This window comes from Oncorhynchus kisutch, linkage group LG17, assembly GCF_002021735.2.
Source record: "Oncorhynchus kisutch isolate 150728-3 linkage group LG17, Okis_V2, whole genome shotgun sequence".
NCBI classification, from domain to species: domain Eukaryota; kingdom Metazoa; phylum Chordata; class Actinopteri; order Salmoniformes; family Salmonidae; genus Oncorhynchus; species Oncorhynchus kisutch.
This window is the reverse complement of record NC_034190.2, coordinates 75208952-75225555: the sequence shown is the minus strand read 5'-3', so window position 1 is coordinate 75225555 and position 16604 is coordinate 75208952. Positions and strand designations below refer to the sequence as shown.

The following is a 16604-nucleotide window of genomic DNA, read 5'->3' as shown; positions in this document are numbered from 1 at the left end:
TGCTGCAATAGTTCATGTGTCAGGGGGCTAGGGTCAGTCTGTTATATCTGGTGTAATTCTCCCGTCTTATCTGGTGTCCTGTGCAAATTTAAGTATGCTCCCTCTCCTCCCGGAGGACCTGAGCCCTAGGACCATGCCTCAGGACTACCTGGTCTGATGTCTCCTTGCTGTCCCCAGTCCGTCTGGTCGTGCTGCTGCTCCCGTTTCAACTGTTCTGCCTGTGGCTATAGAACCCTGACCTGTCCACCTTGTCCCAGACCTGCTGTTTTCTAATCTCTCTACCGCACGCACCTGCTGTCGCAAACTCTGAATGCTCGGCTATGAAAAACCAACTGACATTTACTCCTGAGGCGCTGACCTGTTGCCCCCTCTACAACCACTGTGATTATTATTATTTGACCCTGCTGGTCATCTATGAACATTTGAACATCTTGGCCATGTTCTGTTATAATCTCCACCCAGCACAGCCAGAAGAGGACTGGCCACCAGTCAGAGCCTGGTTCCTCTCTAGGCTTCTTCCTAGGTTCCTAGGGAGTTTTCCCTAGCCACCGTTCTTCTACATCTGCATTGCTTGCCGTTTGGGGTTTTAGGCTGGGTTTCTGTATAGCTTTATAAATACATGTGATTGATTGATTCTATATTATTGGAGAATAAATATAAAAGAGCAAGCCTTTTTGATTAATCAGGAAATATCCCATTCCTGAAATAAATAGAATGCAGTGGGACGTACCTGTTTGATGAGTGAGAGGATGTCCACCTGTTTCTTCAGAGTGCAGCCTGGCAGAGAAATATCAAACTGTCTCAGCCACTCTGCATTCTGGCTGGGTGAACTACCTTCTATACCACCAGTCTTCACACACAGGGCACCTGAGGGGAGACTTCACTGTTACCATGATTGGTTTTATCAATAAATGTATCTGACCATTTCATGTTCTGTTTCTCCAATACATTTATCTAGCTAACCATGTTCTCAAAAGTAAGACGGGGTAAATTCAACCTGGAGAAACTTTAAAATCAGGATGAGCTTATCCTCTTTGCTAAACCTTAGGTCTCTGGTTAGATCAATATTTAGTAGGTAACAACATTGTATCTACATTATATTTGGGACTTTCTAAGTGTGAAGATAAATATAATACAAGTCAGCTGGAGGTCCAGTACCTGGTTGTACGGGTTCTTTGCCGGGTCCTGAGGCTCCTGCCCTGCCTGGGCTGGGAGAGAAAGCTACCTCATAGGAACCAGGCATCCGTATGTGCAGCAGCTGAGCCACCACCACCATCACATGGTTCAGATTCTAGAGAAATATACATCAACCAATCAATCAAGATCTTGGTTGTTTTCAATGACACACAGTTCATGGTTCAGTTCAGGCAGGAGATCGCCTGGTGCCACATCGGTTTGTGTCATATTGCCAAACATGATGCAACAATTACCATAGGAGTTGGCAAGACAGCACAAACTGATCTGGGACCAGTCTAGATAGGAGAGGGGTTGAAGTGAAAGTGAGAGTGGATAGGAAAGGGGTGTAAGGATGGAAGGGGGTTAGCTCGCTACCTTGGCTGCAGCGGAGGACAGTGTGAAGGTCACAGCAACCTCGTTGCTCTTGGCTTTGTCCCAGGGGTTGGTTGTAGACACCGCCTTGCCATCAGCTGCTTCAAACGGCTTGTTCTCTGGAAACACTGGACAAGAACAGAAAAAAGGTGACGTGGACTGGCAAGACAGAGTGAATCCATAAGTAAGTTATTTCAGAAGTGATAGTCCAAATATTAGTTATGTACATTTTAAAGTATTTTAGTTATTGAGCAATGCTCTTAGATGCTCAAGAATCACCTACAATAAGTGCATTTTCAACAAATACATTTTTTATGCCTGTATAGTGGTCCTACCAGGGATGGCAGTGCGGGGGATGAGTGGTATGGTAGGGGAGATGGTTCTCTCCATCTCCTCCTCTTTGGGTTCTCGGAAGCGAGGGAAGCGTAGCGCCTCGTCACCTAAGTCACACTCAGGAGAGGACGCTGGGACAATACTATCTGGAGCATCGCTGTCCTCATCACTTTCCATCCTGAAAGATACAGGAAAGGTCATGTCTGAGATTAACGTCATACTAAATAACTACTCATTATTATTGGAGTACTTTTTTAGTATTGAGAGCTAAATTGATGCTCTCCATCCTGGAAAATACAGTTGGTCAGTCTAAAGGTCACACTGGGTAATATAATGGGAGGTAATATACATGGCAGAGAAGTAGGAGGATGGTCGCCCTCAAAATATTGAGGGAAAGTTTAAAACAGTAACAGCAATGTGATCCCAATAAAAGCATGTCACCCCATTGGCTTAGGCTATTTAAAAAGTTATTTTCTCAAATGTATTTTCACCCATCCTCCTTCAAAACGCTTTAAATCACTAACACAGCCGTCACTGATACGGTACATGTCACGCAGAGACGCAGGATTCAGTCAGGCTCTGTATCATACCTGATGTCCTCGTTCTGGTTGTGAGGTGGGGTGGGGAGCGCAGCTAAAATATCCACACTCTTTACCTCCTCAGTCACAGAATCTACAGGCAAATTATAGAGATACAACTATTAACATACTGTTCAGCTGCTCATCAAGTCGGACTGCACTCTACAAAATCCTTACATTGGTCCTTCGAGCCGGATGGGAACACAAAATTGCTGAGGGTTTTAGATTACACAATTCACTACCTGAATTTTGGGGTGGCTGTACAAAACCCCACAGATGTTCAGAAGGGAGACTAAGTGTGATTTTATTTTTAATAAAAATAAATAAAAGCCTCTTCTTACCCATAGTGTCCTCTGTTTCCTGTTCCTCAGTCAGCTCCTCCACAGCTGTAGCCCCGTTGAGCAATTTGTGCTGCACCGAGGGGGGTGGTGTGGGGGGCAGGGAAGACGGGGGTGTCGGTGGATTACTAAGGTTACTCTGTTAGGATATAGGGTTAGCCAAGGTTACACAGTTGACAGTAGGATAATTGAGAGCAATAAAAGTGCTTGTTGTCATATGCACATCTTCTTAAACTTAGTTGCTGGGCGAGTGAATACATACTGAACAAAAATAGAAACACAACATGTAAAGGGTAGGTCCCATGTTTTATGAGCTGAAATAAAAGATCCCAGAAATGTTTCATACGCACAAAAGGCACATTTCTCTCAAATTTGGTGTACAAATGTGTTTATATCCCCGTTAGTGAGCATTTCTCCTTTGCCAAGATAATCCATGCACCTGACAGCTGTGGCATATGAAGAAGCTGATTTAAAACAACATGATCATTACACAGGTGCACCTTGTGCTGAGGACAATAACAGGCCACACAGTTTTGTCACACAACACCAAAGATGTCTCAAGTTGAGGGAGCGTGCAATTGGCATGCAGACTACAGGAATGTCCACCAGAGCTTTTGCCAGAGAATTGAATGTTCATTTCCTCCGACATCATTTTAGAGAATTTGGCAGTACATCCAACAGGCCTCACAACCCGCAGACCACGCGTAACCACGCCAGCCCAGGACCTCCACATCCGTCTTCTTCACATGCAGGATCGTCTGGACTCCAGCTACCCAGACAGCTGATGAAACTGAGGAGTATTTCTGTCTGTAATAAAGCCCTTTTGTGGGGAAAAACTCATTCTGATTGGCTGGGCTTAGCTCCCCAGCGGTAGGGCCCTCCCAGGCCCAGCCATGCACTCTGCCCCTGCCAAGTCATGTGAAATCCATTGATTAGGATCTAATGAATTTATTTAAATTGACTGATTTCCTTTTATAAACTGTAACTCAGTAAAATGGTTGAAATTGTTGCATGTTGCTTTTATAGTTTTGTTCAGTATACACACTAATAACTCCTGCATTAAGAGTAATATGCAGCTGGAAATTTGGACCACAACAGTAAGTCCATGCTGTACACATCAGGTTGCTTAACAGAACATACCTTGGTGAGCAGCTGAGAGTAATAGTCTGGGATGTTCCCCAGTAACGCATTTCCAAAGGAGCCCTTGAGCTGGGCCTTGCCGTTGGCTGGGCTGCTGCCAAAGGGGGCGAACAGGTCCAGACTGGCAGTGATGGAGGGCTCCATCAGGGGAAGGAGAGAAAGGCCCTGGGAGAAAAGAATGACAAAACTGTTACGTTTTTGTCGCAGCAACAAAACAAGCCACATTAGGTATTACTGTCAACAGTAGCATCCTACCAAACATGTACTGTGTAAATAAAGTTGTTTTTTTAAGTGCTTTTCATCACACATTAATTGAAAAAATATATATACAGTTCCGCCCTTTCATTAAATTCAAGTGTCACACTACGTTTCAGTGAGAAAAGGTGTTACCTGTTTCAGTTGTTTCATCAGGGCCTCAGTGCTCTTCCCAATCTCCTCTTTCTTCTTCTTACGGGACTGGGGTGCTCGTTCTCCAGGCTTATTGGATCGCTTTGCCTTGGCAACAGGAGCCCTCTTTGTGATGGACTGCAGATCCTGAGAAAAACAAAAGCAATGAAGCAATTCATTGGCACAAATTCATCCACTTCAACTTTTAAAATAGAAGTAGATCTGTAGGCATCCATGGCACTGTTTTAAGCATCAATTTGTTCCCATGTTCTTACCCAAATTGTGTGCAACACCGGTTAAACTCTAATATTCCTCAAAACACAGGGACGGGATAAGGACCTTGGAGTTGAAAAACAGCAGCTTTTTGGGGGAATAATAACCTCCATGCCAAGTAAAAATGACTGAAATGGCAGATTCTGACCGGACAAAATGTACAGATGTCGTCTTTTGTGAACGTAATTACATTACCCGACCTCCCCCAGTAAACTAAACCTGTCCAAATAGGGCTCAAGTCTATTTCTATGACTAGTACCTACTAGTTTTCAACATGGAGAAGACAGACATCTGTAACGGACAGGATATATCCGACTCACCTCCATATTGCGTGGAGTCCCCTGTAGTTTCTGCTCCAGCATGGCCAGCTTGCTGTTGATGTGTCCGTTTATCTCATTGTGGATGCCCTCAGAGGGCCTCTGAGCGGCCAGCTGCAGATTCTTGGTCCTCAGAAGCTTCTGCAGTAGCTGTTGTCCTGTCTCAGTCCTAGGGACGTGGGCTCCAGGGTCCCCTCCTAGTCCAGGACCATTGTTACCAAACCCTCCAACCGGCTCCCCAGTCACCTCCCTTTTGATGGCCCCAGAGTGAGGACCACTACTTCCTTCCCCGTCACAAGTCAACTCTCTGGGCTCCTGTTTGATGTTCTGTAGGGTCATCTTACACAGAGTTCCCTCTCTGGAGCCTGGTGGAGGTTGAGGACCACCCTGGTTCACTGAGCCCTGTTGTGGATGCTGTTGCAGTCCATTCTCGCCCTTCTGAGGCGAAAGTCTATTCGGGGGGACTTGACTCTGGGTTGTGCCGCCACTTTCGGCCTTAAGACCAGGGTAGTCCAGGGGACTCTTGGATGCTCCAGGCGACCTGAGAGGAGAGGGCTTGCTCTGACTGTAAGGACTACGTTTCCCAGCTGCCCCGTCAGTTACAGACGGAGAGGCAACGTGGGTGGAGTGTGGCGTGCCCGGGGTAGCTGGGCTCATGCCTGCTTCCGGTTTCTGGACTGAGGATCCTGCAGGGGAGCCTGTGTGGGAGGGAGAGCCCTGGAAGCGTTTTTGAGCCATGTGGAGCTGTTGTTGCTGGTGTTGCATGACTTGGTTTGGGTTGGGTTGACGCATCCCCAACCCCTGTGTCATGGCGTGCCGCTGGGGGTCTCCTGGGGAGTTGGCCAGGGGCTGACGGGGAGACACGGGCCTGATCTGGCAGCCTTGGGGGGGCCCACCACGTACCTGACCCATGGGGGAGCGAGTCATGGGCAGCTGGCCTCTCATCTGGTGTTGTTGGGCCTGTTGCTGCATCATCTGCTGCTGTTGGACACTCAAGGCGTACTGAGGTGAGGCTCCTGGCTGCTGCTGTTGGACTACAGGTCCCATGATCCCTTGCAGCTGCAGCTGAGGAGTCACCACGCCTGGTGGTTGGCCGGGGGCTATCATCCCTGGTTGTTGCGTGGAGCCCAATCCCCCTGGTTTCCCCAGAGCTCCTCCATAGTGCATCTGCTGGGCCTCCAGACCTCCAGGCATTCTCTGGATCTGTCCCACCTGCTTCCCCAGACCAGGGGGCCCCTGGGGCCTCATCTGCCCTGACTGTCCCTGACACACCTGGAGCCTCATCATCTGGCCCTGTTGTTGTTGTTGCTGCAGTTGGAGCTGGCGCTGTTGGATCATGGCCTGGATGTGCTGGATCTGCTGGTTGGGGGTGAGGTGTCGGAGCTGGGGGTTCTGGGCTATGATAGCCTGGATGTTGACTGGGGTGCGTATCTGACCGGGTGGAACTCCAGGCCTCTGGCCAGGCATCATGACCTGCTGCTGGGTTCTCAGCATGCCCATCATGGCCTGCTGCTTTTGCTGCTGGGCCTGCTGTGCCATGAGGGCCTGTTGCTGGGGACTAGGGTGGCCTGGCATACCAGGGACAGGTTGAGGCTGACCAGGGTAGTTCTGTTGACCTATCACATTCTGCATCTGGCCCATACTGTCATGTTGTTGTTGTTGCTGTTGTCCAATTGGGTCTTGGGCTTGCTGCATAAGATTATGTTGTTGTAATTGTTGTTGTCGTTGTTGCTGTTGTTGTTGGGCCATGAAACACATCTGCTGTCCTTCCTGCTTGACGGTGACCAAACCAGACTTTGACGGATCAGAATTGAGGGAACTCTGTCGCTGTAAAGACGTTTGTTGATGAAGCTGCTGTTGCTGCTGTGGTTGCTGCTGTTGTACTTGGGGATGCATGCCAACCTGTTGGTAACCTGCTTGCTGTTGAAGTCCAGCTTGAGTATTTTGAGGAGGTTGTTGTTGCTGTAATGCCGGCTGCTGCTGCTGGGCCATGTATTGCTGCTGTTGTCCCACTGCCACCTGTTGCTCTCCAGAAGCCCCTGGTTGGGTCATCTGGCCCGGGATTGAAGGTCCAGGTCCACCCTGCTGTGGAGGGGTCCTAGAAATAGGACTAAGGATGCCACCCTCCCCTTGCTGCAGCACCTCAGCTGGTTGAGGGGTGACCCGAGAGCTCCCCCCTGCTGAAGCTGGAGAAGAGCCCATTTGACCTGGGGTGGCAGGTTGAGAGAGTCCTCCCTGGGAGTCTTGAGACTGGTTGGGTTGGCTGATGAAGCCCTGTGGTGGTGGTTGAATGAGCTGTTGTTGTGCCACTTGTTGCTGCAGCTTCAGTTGCTGCTGCGCCAGCATGCGCTGAGCCAGGATTTGTTGTTGTTGAGGTGTGAGCTGGGCCTGGCCAGGTCCTCTGAGTCCATGGAGCTGAGGGTGTCCCACTACTCCCTGCTCACCCATCATGAGCTGAGGCCTCTGTTGCTGCTGTATACCCGTCTGGGCCCCCGTCATGCCTAAAGGCTGGTTCATAGGCTGCCCTCCCATCAGGGTCTGCGGTGGCTGGGGCACAGCCTGGCCTGGTACTGTAATCTGGGGCAACATGGCCTGGTTGGGCATCATTCCCTGTTGGAGGTTTGGTTGTTGACCCATCAGAGGGTTACCCATGATGCCTGGCTGTGATTGTGGCAACATACCTGCTTGGCCACCTGGATGGGGCATGGGCTGCTGGCCTTGCATCATCGCCTGTTGTTGCTGCTGCTGCTGTAGTTTCTGAATGATCTGCATCCTGTGTTGTCTCTCCTGGAGAAGTCTTGAGTCTGCTCCTTGGACTCCTCCTGGACCCTGGGGGAAGAACGCTGCAGGTGGACCACCAGGAGGACCAGGAGGTCTAACTCCCAGAGTTCCAAGGTGCTGGCCTCTTCCCAGGAACGGCTGCCCCTGTGGGGGCATTCGGACGGGCATACCTCCCTGGGGCATGATTCCTGGAGGTTGGCTTATCACAGGAGCCCCTTGCTGGCCCATCATCTGCCCAGGCATCTTGGAGAGACTGTGGGGCCCCTGAGTAGAGGGCCCTGGGGCCAGGAGACCAGAGCACTGCTGGTGCTGCTGCTGCTTGCTTCTGTACTCTGCAATCAAGTTGGTGTGTTCCTTCTGCTGCTTTCGCACCTGAAACACAACAAGAGATACGGGTTAACAGGTGCCTAATACCATACCAAGACCGGGAAACATGAGGGTTGGTGGATGGATGGAGAGGGTAAGGAGTTTCAGAGTTTCTTCCCCACCTGGTCCAGCTGTTTCTGGATCTTGCTTTGCTCCTCAGTGACCAGTTTGAGTTTCTCTGCGTCAGCCTCGGCGAACTCACGGCCTGCCTTCTTGGCAGTGCGCTGCTTGGCACACAGAGCCTTGCGGGACTTGCGGTGAGCTCCGATCTGCTCTTCCAGGAACTTCAGCTGCATCTGCAGCAGCTGCTGGGTGTGCAGGAGCCACTCTTCATACTGGTGCTGCTCTGCATCGTCTGGTAGGGAGAACAGGGGGTGATTAGTTGACCAATTCAAATCAGGTTGGCTTGTACTGGAATATATCAAATATGTGCAATGGCTGGGGGTACTCAAGGAGAGGTACGGGAAACACTGGACTACATCAACTAACTGAAATACATTTAAGTATTAGAAAGATTAAACACTTGTAGAACTTACTGATGATCCCTTGTACAAACTGGGGAGGGTTGGGTCTTGATTGTGTTGGGTCAATGCATTCCCCTTCCTGAAAATAAAAAGTACTCCAAATATATAAAATCAACTAAACAAATCAAGTGATTGTGCTTTGAAGATCCCATAGCAATTGATCTGCTTTACAAAATAAATATTATGAACACATATTGTCCTGGTTATGTTTGGACAAATGACACTGTACCTTAGATGGGCCAGATGCGAGTTGACCCTGAGGGTCTCCTGTTCCTGGCGCTGAAGCTAGTCTCTGGGCCAACAGAGAGACCTGTTGCCTGTTGATGCCAGAGGGAACCCCCATTGGGTCCTGTGCCAAAACTCTCTTGATGCCCTTCAGTGCCACCATCTTCGCCTTGGCGATGGGATCCATGATGTCGTCCGTCACAAACTTGTCTAGATCTGTGAGCAAGCAGAAACACCAGGTCAAATATAGGAAAGGAAAGCGTCATGATTCAAACAAGAGTCATGATTCAAACAATCTCAAGAACTCATATGTATTTACCTTTATCAGGGAAGAAGTTATTACCCAGAGCTGACTGTTTGACAATCTGCTGCGGCTGAGGGTTGAGTCCTGGGTGAATGCCACCAGGCTGCCCCACCCTCATCACTCCTTGTTGCTGAGCCATGGCAGCCATGTGCTGCGGCGTTATCCCAGGTTGTCCCATGAGTCTTTGCTGCTGCAAAAGGTGTGGAGGGCGTGGCACCATACCTGGCAGTCCCATCATGCTCTGGGGTGGGGGGCGGTGGTGCTGGGGCAGCATGATATGTCCAGGACCCCCCTGGGGGTTGGGGTGGCCTCCCATATGCCCCCCCATCGCCCCCTGGTGGAGGGAGCTGAGCTGCTGCTGTTGCTGCTGCTGCTGTTTCTGGAGCTCCTTCTTCTCGTGCTCCAGCAGGTCCTGGATCAGCAAGGGAAGCTCGCTGGCTTCCAGGGAGCTCTCAACTTTGTCTAGATCTACGGCAGGGGAGTGCTGTCCCCCTCCGTCGGGCAGCGCCAGGGAGTCCTCCCCCAGGGAGGATAATGAATCAGCCTGACCCGGCAGAGGGTATGGGAGCCCTCCTAACCGCACAGAGCTCAGTGAAGCACCCTGGTTCTCTGGTTGAGTGGAGGGTTTGTTTGTTTGAAGGAGCATGGAGACAGCATCTCCCATCTCATCCTTCACCACAGCTTGGCCTGGCTCCAGCTTTATCCTGAAGGTGACGGCAGACTCAGAGGAGGACAGATGGAGAGTTGAGGAGTTCATGGAACCCCCTGTGTTTGGGGTTGGGTTTTGCTCAACTTTTGGTTTCTGTTCCACTTTGTTGTCCTGAGCCCCAGAGGTACCTGGAGTTTCACCCTCTGCTTCCACCAACCGCAGCTGGTCCGAGAACACATCCTTGGGGTCCCCTTGGTCCAGCTCGGGGTCCGTATAAGCCAGCAGGTCAAACTCGTCACTGTTGAGTAAGTCGTCTAGGTGTGGGTCCGTGGTTTCCAGGTTGTCAAGATTACCGAGGTCGTCGTCACCCTTATCAGGGTCTAGATCCAGAGCCAGATCATCCTCATCTTCCACTCCTCCATCCCCGGGGGCATCTCCTAGCCCTTTGGGGGCAAACGGGTCCTCCAGGTCAGGCTCGGGAAGATCAACACTAGATTCCCCTGGAACTCCAGCCTGGGTCTCTGTGGAGGTCTGGTGCTGCTGCCCAGAGTGAGAGCTGAGAGTGTTAGGGGTCTGAGGAGTGCCTGTCTGGGATTGGAGATGGGGTTGTTGTTGTTGTTGCTGCTGCGAAGAGCCAGTGCTCTGCTGTGGCATTAATAGACCCATACTACCCTGCTGTAGCCCCAGCCGTGAGTCTCTGACCCCCTCTGTCTGAGGGTCCATACCTTGAGGCACTGGATGCTGAACAAACTGGCTGGGGGCCATTTCCTGCTGCTGGGGGATGTAGAGGGGGGGCCGTTGCTGGGGCCCTCGTTGGGGAATCTGGGGCCCCAGGGGCAGCCTCTGGGAGTTGTGCCTTAGCTCGATGAACTGTGGTGGGGGTCCTCCGGGGTCCATGCTTGGCTGCATGGGTTCCCCTCCTGGGCAAGGCACCAGGCCACGGGGGTTAGCCATACCCTGCTGCATGGCCTGCTGGATGTTGGGGGGAGCGTTGAGGTGGTGGCTGGGGCCCACACCCTCCATGCCAGGCTGAGGGAAGCGACGGGGACCTGGGCCCTGCTGCCACTGCCCAGGGAACTGAGGACGACCATACATGCCCTGGGGGTTGGGTGGCCCTGGTTGTCTACAAAAGACAAATACAGACAACAAATGTAAAACATGTACAGCGAGCTAATGAGAAAGTATTGTGCACAAAAGTTATCTTTGCTAAAAACAACTCCGGATGGCATTTATTTCAATGTACAGCTATGTGTGCATTTAAGAAATAGACGTAAAGAGAAGGGGGGGGGGGGTGAGTGCATACCTGAGCTGGTTGGGGTCCATCATGGCAGGGGTCCCTGGGGGTGGCGGACAGCCAACATCCATGGGAACCACAGCATGGTGCATCTTCCCTGCCAATGATGCCTGGGCACCGGCAGCAGTAACGGCACGGTCCTATAGGGACAAACAACAAGGACCTACTATTAATTCAAAACTATCAATCCCCTCAGGAGCATTTAAAACAAAATACTAAGAACCAGCTGAGAAGGGTTCAGTAAGGCTAACTGTAGCAAAACGTTTTGCAATAGGGAAGGACAAAAAAAGCATTGTTATTGGACAGGTACTGCCTCCCAGTTTCAAAACATTTTTGAACACAACCCAAGTTGATTTCAGACATTGGTTGACATAACAGTGTACCTGTGGGTAGGGTGGTGGAGCACGGTGGGCTTTGTCTTGCTGATATGCTGCCATGTCTCCTCCAGGCCAACCGGTGGCAGCACTGCTGGTTGCTGCAGCCTCTTTCTCCTGACGGATTGAGTTTCGCTGCATCTGCTGCCGGATCAAAAACTCCCTCAGTTTCTGTCGCTATCAGAGGAAAATAAGAAATACAGGCCAGAGGTCGTCAGGACAAAAAAATGACAAATATTTACCTGTAGATGTTGAAGGATTCAGAAGCCCTCTGGTGGAATAAAAGATCCTCATCAAATAGAACATGTACCTGTCTGTGCTTCTCCAACTCAGAGGGGCTGAGGCCCAGTAGTGAAGGATCCTGAACTGCTGACATGTCGGGCATCTCCTGGGCACCGGGCATAGCCCCCAGGGGGTGAGGTGCCTCCGGGGGGCGGGGGGCTGTGGGGTTCTGCTGGAGGGGCATCCTGGAGTGGAAGTCAGCACCTATAGTCTGAGTCTGTTGTTGCTGGAGTTGTTGCTGTTGTTGTTGTAGTTGTTGCTGTTGTTGGAGGAGTTGTTGTTGCTGTTGATGTTGTTGGAGGAGTTGTTGTTGTTGCTGCTGCTGGGCCATTTGGTAGGCTATGTTGGGGCCCCGGCTGAACCCGTGCGGCCCAGAGGGTTTCCCAGAGAGAGGGTCCCCCACAGGGGTGGACGACGGGGGGAGTGAGGGAGGCTGGTTGGGGTGAGGTGAGCCTCTGAAGCTGGGGGTGCCCTCGGGAGCAGCAGAGGTGGGCCGGGGGGGCTTGTGCAGAGCAGCGAAGGGGTCCCTGGACTGAGGGCGTGAGGGGGGGCGGGAGTAGGGGTCAGGGGACTGGAAGCGGGAGGTGGAAGCTGGGGACTGGACAGAGAATGCGTCGTTGGAGGGGGCTCCAGGAGTGAGGGGGGAGAGGGAGCTGCCCTGGGACTGGGGGCTGGAGGGGACCCTGGGGCAGGACTCCTGCTGAGTCTGGGGGTGCCTCTGCTGGGGGAGGGGGGAGCAGCTGTCCCCAGACTGGGGCCTTGGGGTGAGGGGAGGCTGGGCATAGGGGTCCTGGAACGGGGTGGAAGTGGACTGGCGGTAGCCCTCAGAGGGGTGGTTGGGTGAGGCTCCGGGATGGAGTACCACCCCACTCTCTCCTTGGTGCATCCGTGGTGTCATGGGAGCCTTGAACAAGCCATCCCCAGAGTCCAGCATCCCTGCAGGGGAGCCCGTGTTACTCAGGTCCTGACGTCCCGTGGAGGAGGAGCGGGGAGAGGGTCCCCCGCTCATATCAGCCCTGTACTGCCCATGTCCCATCCCAGAAGGCGAGGACACCTGGGAGGGGGAGGAACCGTATTCTGGACGCCCCATCCCCTGCTGCTGGCCTCGGAACGGGTCTCCATAGTGGGTGGTGTGGGGCGGGGAGAAGAGAGGAGAGTCCCCGGGCCCTCCACCCCTGGACCGAGGGCTTTCTGGGGGGCCTAAGTGCTCCTGAGAGCCCTGCTGTGACTGGGGCAGGTGACCCTGGATCTGCTGTTGCTGCGGCCTGAAGAAGGGGTCGACCTGCTGAGCCCGCCGGGGATTCCCTGGCTGCATGTCGAAGGGGCCAAGGCTAGCCGGGTGTCCCTGAGGGGCCTGTGGCCCGGGGTGGGGGTAACCTGAGGAAGAGGCCTGGCCCTGCATGGGGCTGGAGGCGGCCTGGTGGGAGGAGTATGGGGTGCAGGGGTGGGGTGACTGGGGAGGCAGCTTGGCAAAGGGATCTGTCCGCATATCTGCCGATGCCGAGCCCGGGGTCTTGACAGGACCGTCAGGGAAGAAGGTGGAAGAGGATCCCGAGTCAGGGTGGAAAGGGAAGGGGCTCTCCGCCGAGCTGGGTTGGGAGGAGGTGGAGACAGAACCTGAGGGCGGGGGGATCTGGAGATGCAGATTGGGACGTTCACCTTTGACCCGAACACCACCACCCCCCTCGGTCTTGATAGGCCGACACACCTGGCTCTCTGCCTGCTGTGGAATGAGAAGAGACAGTTGGAGAGAATGAGGTTGCATACAGTGAGAACCTTATGCTTTGGGCTGGTTTCCTGAAGATTAAGACTTCAAGTGGACTTAGTTTAGGAGTGGGGTTGATCTGGGTCAACGAAGCTGGCCCTATGAATCAATGCTCTGGCCTAAACTTTCACCTTCTGTGCCTTGTTAATCCGCTGAGCCGCTCGATTGTCTTTGGCCTTTTGCAGGAAAGGAACCTTGTCAGCAGCTGAAATCTTCCTCCAGATCTTCATGATCTGTTTACAGCGACTGGACCAGTCTGTCAGAGAGGAGAGAAGATCACAACTTACATTATTTCTATTCCAGTCAACTGAAGTGAAAACATTTGATATTTGGTTCATTTTCAGAAGTAACAAAAGTTTGTTCCATTAGAACTCTGGAAGCACCATCTCATTAAGAGCAAACAAATACATAAAAACTAGAATATTCCACGTTTTCATAGTCTTATCTTTACTCTTAACTCACCTGGGTAGTCCCGTCTGAGAGTGGGGAAGTTTGTGTTTGCGTAGAGTACAGGGGAGATGGTGGACATCTCTCCTAGCTCCTCGTCCTTCTCCCAGCGCTGGAGGCTGCGCTGGTTATAGGACAGCCCGTCTCCATCTGCCTCGGTTGGGGTAGGAGGGGTGGAGGGGGTGGCTGGGGTGGAGGGGTTGGCCCACGGGCTCTCCTCTCCGCCATCTGGACTGAACAGGCCACCCCTTTCCCGCATGTCAAAGAAGGGAGACTGAGAAAGTCCAGGGAAGGAGTCCATCATACCAGCAGAGGGCAGGGATACTGAAAGAGATCAGTTTGTATGAAAGACATGTCCTGTTTTACCATGACCTTTGAACGGCCATGAGCGGTTCCTGAACATAAAGGGTCCTTTACAACAACAAACTATTGCTCCATATAGCATCACACTGTTCCCCTTTTCTAGTCCTTTCTCTAAGTCAGATGTCTAAGTTCAACATCACACTCATTTCTACTTCCTCTAAAAGTGCGCTCTCTAGGTATGATAGTGTGAAAGGGTATCGATTCCCCCTAGCAGCGCTCAGGTCTGTACCACTCACTACCTGTGAGAAGGCTCCTCTGTGGCAGACTGCTGCAGTTCATCTCCCCCTTTCCTCCCTCTAGGATGGGCCTCATGCTGCTCTGTAGGGACCCTCCTAAAGACACTCCCTCTGATGACCCCAGGACCTTCCTGAAGAACTGCTCAGAGTCCTGACTCTCCATGCCCTCAGGAAGTCCTGTAGGACAGTGGGCAAAAACATCCACCAAGACCAAATTGATAGCATGTCAAAACACAATTCCTGTAAGTTAGTAGAAAATAAAGTTTTGAAGTGTCAATTTTATTACAATTGGCAACATTTTAGCATCTATGATATCTTACCTTCATTTTTCTCCTTTTCGGAGCCTTGAGGATCCGTTGAGCCCTGATCTTTGACAGCTGAAGACAACACTGATCCCTCGACCTGAGCCTGTGATCCCTCACCCCCCTCCTGCTTCAGGTGCATCCCAGCCCCCATCGCTCGATCCCGGACCTCCACTGTGTCAGGAGCGGTGGGTCTGGCCCCCTGTGCATGAGGCAGTGGAGGACGTAGGAGACCCATGGCCCCATGATGCCTCTGTCCTGGGGTAACCAGGAGAGCCTTTTTACTCAGGTCCATCAGTTGTTTACCAAAGAATGCCTCCTACACACACATAGACAGAGAGAGAATGATGATGTTAGCCTATATGGAGTTGAATGGTCACTAGACACTATGGGCTGGTTTCCCAGACACAGATTAAGTCTAGCCTTGGACTAAGAAGCAACAATCGAGAATCTCAATTGAGCACGCTTTGTAGTCCATTAAGCTAAATTTGTATCGGGGAAACTGGTCCTTTAGGTTGCCATATGAATGCCTTAGAATAGCCCATGGTGAGAAGTGGTGAGCGAGAAGGTACCTGCAGGTACGCTGGGAACATGTCCTCCAGTTTGCTCTTCTTCCTGCCTCGTCGTTTCTTGGCCTGCTCCCCTTCTCCCTCGGCTGGCTTAGTCTCCGGGGCACCATCTGTAGGTGTGTCTGGGTGAGGCCCTGTCAATGAACACAACCCGGTGTCAATTCAGATGTTCAGAATGACAATTTTGAACTGAATCTTATTCAATTTTATTTTGGGTTAGAAACAATGTTTCATACAATTTGTTTTGGCACTGAGCAAATTTCTGGTTTGCTGAGCAGAAATTTGAACATTGTGAAAATTATGTGCAACTTTCAGTGTGCATTTACTGTGAATGTTAAGGCTGTACCTACTTTAAGTTACAGTTTTAACAGTGGCCAAGTAGGCTACTGTGGCTATTTGATCATAATGTGGGACTACCAGAGCAGCCTACCATCAACAACATGGAGAAAATGCATCCCATCACATTTTAACATGGAAATAGCTGTTCTATCATTCAGCCTACAGCCAAAAAAACAAAACATGCAGGGCTTGACATGAACCTGTTAATCCACTTGTCCTTCAGACAAAGACGGAGCGGCAGGTAGCCGTTAGAGCGTTGGACCTGTAACCGAAAGGTTGCAAGATCGAATCTCGGAGCTGACAAGGTAAAAATCGGACGTTCTGCCCCTGAACAAGGCAGTTAACCCACTGTTCCTAGGCCGTCATTGAAAATAAGAATTTGTTCTGAACTGACTTGCCTAGTTAAATAAAGGTATATAAACATAAAAATTAAAAGGAGGTGACTGAAAATGTGTGGTTTGATTCAAGAAACCACTTTACAAAATAAAATGAATTATTATTCCAATACCACAGAGAATCAGACCAATTATGCTACCCTCTGCGTATTGGCTACTTATTCAAGCCCGTCTCAAAATACAACACTGCCCCTTGAAGACCACATTTTTTTATCTTTACCTAACTTGCTTTTCAAAGATGTCCACGTTTTGTGCTCTTGTAGGAAACAAATCACTCCTATTGCTGACTACAAATGATCTATAACTGGGCTAATGACTCACCAACTAGCAAAGGATATGAACAAAATGTGCACACGTGGCTACATGCAGTATCACTCAAAACAAGACATCTACTCACAACCGCTCATGCTGTAAACATAGTCCAGTTCAAAATAAATGGCACAAATCCATATATGGCAATGGACTATTTGCATAT

General features: G+C 51.1%; 1 protein-coding gene across 7 annotated transcripts in view; it reads right to left on the bottom strand.

The window, feature by feature from the left end:
* LOC109878425 (histone-lysine N-methyltransferase 2D-like) overlaps positions 1-16604 on the bottom strand; it is a 46976-nt gene that overhangs the window by 12894 nt on the left and 17478 nt on the right. For 4 of the 7 annotated variants that reach the window (XM_031794606.1, XM_031794609.1, XM_031794610.1 and 1 more), the window contains 21 exons: positions 15399-15529; positions 14845-15145; positions 14525-14701; positions 13941-14249; positions 13610-13734; positions 11742-13436; positions 11441-11608; positions 11067-11197; positions 9130-10886; positions 8815-9026; positions 8598-8664; positions 8184-8416; positions 4918-8067; positions 4328-4471; positions 3938-4102; positions 2801-2936; positions 2472-2553; positions 1884-2059; positions 1552-1676; positions 1159-1291; positions 731-867 (listed from right to left, as the gene is read on the bottom strand). In XM_031794606.1, the coding sequence (XP_031650466.1) occupies positions 731-867; positions 1159-1291; positions 1552-1676; positions 1884-2059; positions 2472-2553; positions 2801-2936; positions 3938-4102; positions 4328-4471; positions 4918-8067; positions 8184-8416; positions 8598-8664; positions 8815-9026; positions 9130-10886; positions 11067-11197; positions 11441-11608; positions 11742-13436; positions 13610-13734; positions 13941-14249; positions 14525-14701; positions 14845-15145; positions 15399-15529 (9554 nt within the window). Of the gene's footprint in view, positions 1-730; positions 868-1158; positions 1292-1551; positions 1677-1883; positions 2060-2471; positions 2554-2800; positions 2937-3439; positions 3704-3937; positions 4103-4327; positions 4472-4917; positions 8068-8183; positions 8417-8597; positions 8665-8814; positions 9027-9129; positions 10887-11066; positions 11198-11440; positions 11609-11741; positions 13437-13609; positions 13735-13940; positions 14250-14524; positions 14702-14844; positions 15146-15398; positions 15530-16604 lie in introns of those variants that run through there. The other 3 variants (XM_031794608.1, XM_031794612.1, XM_031794611.1) reach the window with 2 other exon arrangements.